Genomic DNA, 7,984 nt, shown 5'->3' with positions numbered 1-7,984 from the left:
TCATGTTGTCTTGTGGAATCCTAGGGCTCTTTCTTTACTAATTACTATGTTTCTTGTGGCCTTGTGGGTTTTATTTTGGTTCTTGTTTTGTTAAGACTTGAGAGTTAAGACTTACGAGAAGTTTGATTAAATACTATATTAATATGTTTGTTTAACTTTGTGGATGTTTATTTTGACTTTTGAGTAATCATGAATTTTATGATACATATAAATTAGTTTATAAATTGTAATGTTCAATTATTAAAATAAAATAAAATTACATATATTATTTAATTCCCGCGTCGGTTTAAATGTCCACGTCCCCATTTTTTTAGTTACACCGAAGTCGCCAGTGTTTGTGTCAAGTCAGCGTCGTCGTGTCCGTGTCCGCGTACGTGTCCGTGCAACATAGGGAGTAGCTAATGTTATGTGTTATGTGTAACAGAGAATGATCAGATTTATATTAAGGCTAGGCACTGGTGTTAATTACAATACTCATCTTCTACTAGAGTTTTGCTTGATAACATTCAAGTTCTTATTGCGTACAAGACTCCTGTTACTAAGTGCAGCTGAGTAAGACCACGTGCTGGTCCATTCTCCATTCAAATCGAACACATGGGAATGAAAGGTCTATCCAACAAAGGGTTTGGAAGAGCGGTTAGATTAATTCTTATACCGCCGACTTGCAAGAACAAGACAAATCAAAGCAATTCTTGATAAGGGGAAGGGTCAGCTACAAAGTTGAACCCAACAACAACAAATTCTCGATCAATTCATGGGGCCAAGCAGACGAGTTGAGTTTACTTTGCAAAGCATTCAATTAAAAGAGATTTTCTAGTTCAATAATCATCAAAACTGATCCCATTTTAGGACCGAACCACCTCAAAGAACCAGTTTAGTCAATTACCCACCCACACAAGAACAAACAAGATAGACAAAGAATACAGAGTCCAAAGAAACACAGAAAACCTAGAAACTAGATAATGAAGCAGATTGTGGGATCTTAGAGATCCATAACTTTCTTTTCTTTTTAGTCGTGACAAGAAATTTACATAGCAAAAAAAGTGATAAGGAAAGACAATGTGGAAAAGTTTTTTAAACGAATATCAAGTGTAATTTGTTCAAAAGTAAACAAATACATAATAAGCACTTCTGTAAGGAATTTCAGCAAACAAATGGCGGTTATGATTTATCATTTGCAAATGGCGAAATTATACGAACCGTCTTCACTCTTCAGCCCTGAGAACAAATAAGCTGAAGAGGAGAGGGGAGTTTTTTTGTTTTCAGTTCACGATTAGAACATGTCTAGAAAACCACCGCCTTCGTTTTGAAGTATATATACAAAGACATGTTCATGGGCCATTTTAATGAGACAAACAAATCTTTGTCCAAAGGCCAATTATAAAGACAATATACATGGGCCAAAATGGTCCTTATAAAAGACCAATGCCCTCTTGGTCCTAACTCCAAAATACTAATTTAGGCCTAAGTAAAGCAACACTAAGAAATGAAGAATAAAGCCTCAATACTTCATCCTTCTGAAAGAGGTTTGATAGTTCTTACTTGAAAATGTTTTGGTAATAGATTTATGGTCTCATCCATTTTGTGACTAATGAAATATTGGCAAACAAGATTTGCGAGCAAGTCCAAACCAATACAAACTTACCAAACGTTCCTCATGAAAAAATATTACTATATGCAGCATTACCCGAAACAAATCTTTTAAATAAAAATAAAATGGTACACACAGGAACATGCAAATTTCTAGTATTAGTATATTACAAAAGAAGTAAAAAAAGAATTCCATCCACTTAAAAGGAGCTAGCTAGTATTATTTACAAGATTTTTCTCATCAAATTGTTGTACAAATTCCAAAGACTTTTCAACCATTTTTTTTTCCCGATAAACCATCCCCCTATTATATTTAAAGGCTGAAAATAGAGTTTACAGACTCAAGATTACATGGAGGGTGTCTACCAGGAATTTGTTGTGAGGCCTAGGAAGCCAGACCATGAGCCAAACCATTCCCAGTACGACTAACCCAAGCAAAAACATACTTATCCAGCCCTGAAACTAAGGCAAAGATATGCTGAAAAACAGAAAAGGAGTTCCACCCTAGAAGAGATCTATTACAAGCTTTTAGAGCTGTCATCAGGGATTGACAATCTCCCTCCAAAATAACAAAAGAAAGTTTAATCTGAGAGCCAACAAGATTGCAACTTCAGCTCCAATCATCTCTGCTTGCTCTAGATCACTTGCAGAAAATCTTCTAGTGGTAGCTCCCAAAATGACTCCCTCCGCATTTCGAGCAACAGCCCCAACAGCCGTACTAAAATGAGTTCTGTCAAAAGCAACATCAAAATTAACTTTAAACCATGGAGAGGAAGGTGGAGACCAAAAGCTGATATTAAAATATATAGGCAGATAAGTATGGGATACAGAGAGAAAAGCATAGCTATTTCTTTCTCTTTTCAAATTAGACAAGTTCAAAATGGATTTCAAGACTATAGGCATGCATTCCATCCTAGCCTTATTTCTAGCCAGCCAAAGATCATATAATAGATAAAAACATAGATAGCCTCTTCTGCAAACATCTTCATCCTTAGAGGAGCACCAACAAATGAACTGATTTATCCAGTCTTTAACTTCCCAATCAGGATGAGTATTTATATCCAACATAGCATTGGAGACATACCACATCATTTTAACCCATTTACAAGTGAAAAAAACATGGAAAGCAGTTTCTATACAACTTTGGCAGAATAAGAAAGAGATATCTCCTTTGAATTTGAACATGTGTAGGACATCCCCTGTAGAAAGACCACCCATATATAATTTCCAAATAAACAACTGAGTAACAGCATCTAAATGAAGCTTCCAAAGCTTTTTCATAGATAAAGGATTGAAAGAGGAAGAAAAAGATATATTGTCTTGTTTGGTGAGAAAGATATAAGCTGATTTAACAGTGAGTTCACCATTCTTAGTAATAGGCCAAATAATATGATCAGGGGATCCTGATGGTCTAATCTGGATTTTGTTGATGGATTGGATGATTTGAAAGGGAAACAATTCTCCCAATCGATTTTGATTCCAGGATAAGAGAATAGGAGAAAAAAGATAGCTAATTTTGAGATCAAGAAGAGATGGATCACGATCCAGCAAATCTTTGAGGATAAGAGGTTTACCTAAAAAGGTGAGCCAAGGATCATTGTAGATAGAAATGGACGAGCCACCTCCAATATTCCATAGAAAACCTCCTTTGATCTCTTTTAAAGTTCTGATGATGCCTCTAAAGAAATAGGAGGTGTCCCTAGGGAGACTTTTCATATCAATCATATTCTGCCATTTTGGATAAGTTTTTTTAAATAGCAGAGCCCAGTTGGACAGCTCATCCTTAATCATCCTCCAACAATGCTTGTTGATCAGAGCTTGATTCATATCTCTTGCTTTCCTAAACCCAAGACCTCCATTAGATTTGCTTCTACATAATTTGTCCCAGCTAATAGTATGATAGGCATGAGATGATTCAGAGCCATTCTACCAGAAGTTTCTATTAAGCTGATCCAACTTATCTGTGATCTTACAAGGAAGAAGATAGGTACTCATAGCATAAATGGGCATTGCTTGGGCTACAACTTTAATAAAGGTAGTTCTACCAGCAAGAGATAAAACTTTGGCCTTCTAGCCAGTGATTTTCCTTTGCACCTTCTGAATCAGATATTCAAAATCCTCACTTTTCTTTTTCCCCAGCAAAATAGGAACACCCAAGTAAACTTCCTTCTCATCAAATAATCTCATCTTCCACTTTTTCAGGATGCTTTTCTGGGTTTGTATAGAAACATTCCCACTAAAGAAGGCTCTTGACTTCTTAAAATTCACTACTTGCCCAGAAGCTTCACAATAGGCTTTAATAAGATCCATCATGCAGTCAGATTGTTTTAAATCAGCTTTGCAAAAAACAAAAGAATCATCAGCATAAAACAAATGGCTGATACCAGGGGCCCTTTTCCTAATCTTGATACCAAAGATATAATTAGAGTCTTCAGCTTGCACAATAAGCCTAAAGAGAGCTTCTGCAACAATAATAAAAAGGTATGGAGATAATAGGTCTCCCTACCTGACACCTCTCTCAGGGTATACCATATCAAGGGGAGATCCATTCAGAAGAACATTATAAGAGACAGTATTGAGACATTGTTGAATCATTTTCCTCCATTTGATAGAAAAACCAAGTTTAACCAGAATTTGATCCACAAAGCACCACTCAACCCTATCAAAAGCTTTTGTCATGTCTAACTTTATGGCCATCCAGCCTTGCTTATGTTTTTTCATCTTTCTCATATTATAAAGAACTTGCCAGCCCAATATTATCTCCAATTGATCTACCTTTGACAAAGGCACCTTGAAGAGGGGAGATAAATTTGTGGAGAAGTGGTTTTAACCTGGTGGCCATGATCTTTGAGATAATCTTATAGGAAAAGTTACAAAGACTGATGGGTCTGAATTTGGTGATATGCTCAGGGTTTGACACCTTGGGAATAAGAGTGATGAAAGTCTCATTTAGACAAGGAGCTAATTTAGAGAAAGTAAAAAAGGCCTTGACTGCTTCAGAAATCTCAAGATGAATAGTATCCCAATACTTTTTGTAGAAAATGCCTTGGAACCCATTAGGCCCAGGAGCTTTAAGGGCACCCATTCTTTTGATGGTAGACCAGATCTCATAATCAGAAGAAACTCTAGTTAACAAGATGTTTTCATTAGGAGTGATGCAGGGATCAAATAAGTCTAAGATATCAGGGTTGGTAGTAGGTTCATCATAAGTGAAAATGTTCTTAAAATAAGCATTGATATTGTGCCCAACTTTTATATTACCTGTATCCCAACCGCCACTATCATTTCTGAGCTTTTCAATACTATTTTTCCTCCTTCTAAAAATTGTAGATAGATGAAAGAATCTAGCGTTTCTACCTGCATCCTTGACCCAGTTTGTGGTTGATTTCTATTTCCAAAAGCTTGCTTCCTTATCAAGTAAAACCTCCAAATCTGCTTGAAGAGATAGGTACTTGGAATAGTTTATAGGTACCTCCATATCTTTAGAGAGAATATTATCCAACTCCCTTCTAACAGTCTTAATATTAAGAGAAACATCCCCAAAGACCTCAGTAGTCTATTTTCTCAGCTTTTTACTTGTATTTTTCAATCTATTATGAACAGACAGAGCAGGGGTACCAGAACAGTCACCCCCAGAAGTATCTTCCCAGGCCAAAGCAATGACATATTTACAAGAGGACTCTTTAGTCCACATTTCAAAAAATCTAAAAGGCTTTTTTGTTTTTTGGAGGGAATTATTGAGATTTATAGACAGAGAAAAATGATCATAAGAGGGGATGGAATATTTTGAATGAGAGAGTGTGGGAAAAGTTCTAGCCAATCTGTGGTGGCTAGTGCTCTATACAATCTTTCCAATATGATCTCCAAAGAACCTTTTATTAGACCAGGTAAACCTTAATCCTTTAAACCCCAAATCCATAAGACTAAGATCATCAATAAAATCATTAAACACATTCATGCTTCTATACTGAGTACCATTACCACCAACTTTTTCTAAAGGAGAAGAAATAGAGTTAAAATCACCAAAGAGGACCCAAGGACCAGGAATGAGTAAGGACATCTCACGTAACTCATCCCAGACCCTCTTCCTCTTATAAGATATAGGTTCACCATATATAAAAGAAAAGAACCAATCAAAATTGGAAAAGTAATTAGAGAGTTTAGCTGTGATATGATTAGGTGTAGCTCCTAAAATTTCCAGCTGAATGTTATCTTTCCAAAAAACAGCCAATCCTCCACTAAGACCAGCTGCAGGTACTATACATTTACCACCATACTTAATCTTCTTGCTAACTAGAACCATTTTTTTCTCCGTAGCTTTGGTTTCATACAAACAAAGAATATCAGGATCTAAAACCAAAATCAGGTTCTTCAAACCTACCATTGTTGAGGCTGAACCAATTCCCCGACAATTCCAAGCAGTTGTCGTCATGGCTCTAGAGGTGACTGAAATGGGTCAGTCACCCCGAACCCTTCTAAAAAGTTTGAAACATCCACATTGAGTCCCTCAGAGATAGAAGTGCCAGGACCCGAATAACCAGAGGAATCAAGAAAACCATCAGACTAATCTTTAGAAAAAGAGGGACCATTTGAACCAGAAGATCCACCATACCTAGAAGAAATAACATGCTTATCTGAAACATCAGAACCAACGGAACCAGAACATTGAGAACCATCAGCCCCATGAGCATTATCACCAAAACCCCTAGAACCCGAACTGGAAGACCCCGAACCCTTAGAACCCGACTCAAGAAACTCAGAGCTTTCCGAATCTTTAGAATCAGAACCAGCTGAACTCAAGCTCTTTGAACTCCTAGAAGTAGATTCTCCTGGACCATAAGAAAAGACACTTGGGTTACTAGAATCCTTACTAAAAAGATTCATTTTTTATTGACTCAGTAGGAGAGGGGGTAGGGGTGACACCCAAGGAACCATCATCATCAGAACTCGACATGATCTCTTTTCCTCCTATATCCCAATTAATTAGATTTTGAGTTCTCAGCCTCTTTCCTTTGACAGAGTCTTCGTCCTTAGCAGATTCCTCAGCTTTCCTTTTGTTTTTAAAGCTTACAAAAATTTTTCTTTCCTCATCACATGCTTCCTTCTTTGCCTTACCTTCCTGATAAATGTAAAAAGAGTAGTTTTACCAATGACTAAAGCTCGCGAGAACTCTAAACGCTAGTAAAACTAGAACTATTTTCGTGTATCTAATTTATCAAAGTTTTCTACTCTCAATCAAATTAAGATATAGTGGAGTAGGAAGTTCATTCCATTCCTAGTTCTTTAGCATGCGATGGTTTCGTGTCAACTAATCAATCATAAGTCTAATGAGAGATTTACGAGGGGAATTCTATACTACGAGGTGAATTCAATTAACAAGTTACGAATAACGAAATGATAGAATGCTAAGGGTTTGAATCTAGATAAAGAATTAAAGGGAATTGAATCCACCTTAACTCGACTTAATCCTATTAACAAAGACTCGTCGTGATCCAAATTGAATGCTTCGCATATCAAAATAGTAATTCTAATCCCTAATTATACATGGCATTTCTACCAATTCATAACTAGCATGTGAGCGATTAAACCCATTCTCATGGTGAATTAATCGTTTCTAGAGTGGAATAACTATCACGACGATTTCTAAGTTTAACAAAGATCAAGCTTTATCAAGGCTTCTTCAACCCCTCTAATGGAGGTTTAGCCTTGATTCATACAACTATCATTTCCCATTGAATTAAAACTAGACATCATATAAAAATTCTATCTTTATGCAATTTGTCTAAACAATAATTGAAATCTTAGGTAATAACTGGGAAATGAATAACAAGTAATAAAGGAATTTAGATCTAAACAATTGTAAATGACAAAATCAAAATGAACAAGAATCTACTATTTTATTTATCTAATCAATAAAGAACAATGATTTCAGAGTTTAATCTAAAACAAGAATTGAATTGAAACTAAACTTAATTAAAACAATTAAAACTAGATCTAGAATTATCTATAGTTTAGGTCTAATTAGCTACCATTAGCAAAGAGCTAAGCTTTTGTTTTTATATGCTCCAGATCCAATCGTGCATGGGCTTGGAGCCATGTTTTGGGCTGAAAAATTGGGCCCAAAACCCAATTCTTTTAGTTTGAAAAGGGCTCTTCAGTTAGATTGGTCTTTAACAAACTTTTCGTCCACTTCTGCTCCTCTGATTAGGTCAAGACTTGGACCATTAGAAAGCTCTTCTCGAGCCGGTCGTTTTGACATAAGGTAGATCCAATTCCGAGGTCTGAGTCCAAAGATACGGCCTTCAGAAGTTCTGCTGACTTTGTGTGCTGTTTCTGCCCGCGTTGACTTTGACTTCTTAGCTTTTGCCGGGCTTTAGAAAGGCTTTGTCTCCTT

General features: G+C 36.3%; 1 protein-coding gene across 1 annotated transcript; it reads right to left on the bottom strand.

Moving 5' to 3' along the window:
* Window positions 1-5,428: 5,428 nt before the first annotated feature.
* On the bottom strand, window positions 5,429-6,022 carry LOC147518494 (uncharacterized). The gene has a single exon (XM_086593933.1). It carries the CDS (start codon window positions 6,020-6,022, stop codon window positions 5,429-5,431), a length of 594 nt encoding a protein of 197 aa, XP_086450059.1.
* Between the last annotated feature and the right edge of the window lie 1,962 nt (window positions 6,023-7,984).

This window comes from Coptis chinensis, chromosome 2 (genome assembly GCF_015680905.1).
Source record: "Coptis chinensis isolate HL-2020 chromosome 2, ASM1568090v1, whole genome shotgun sequence".
NCBI classification, from domain to species: Eukaryota; Viridiplantae; Streptophyta; class Magnoliopsida; order Ranunculales; family Ranunculaceae; genus Coptis; species Coptis chinensis.
The sequence above is the reverse complement of the archived record's forward strand: the minus strand, read 5'-3'. Positions and strand labels throughout refer to the sequence as shown.

Excerpts from the sequence above, each read along its gene's own strand:
- LOC147518494 (XM_086593933.1), bottom strand. The coding sequence starts at position 6,022 with ATGACGACAACTGCTTGGAATTGTCGGGGAATTGGTTCAGCCTCAACA.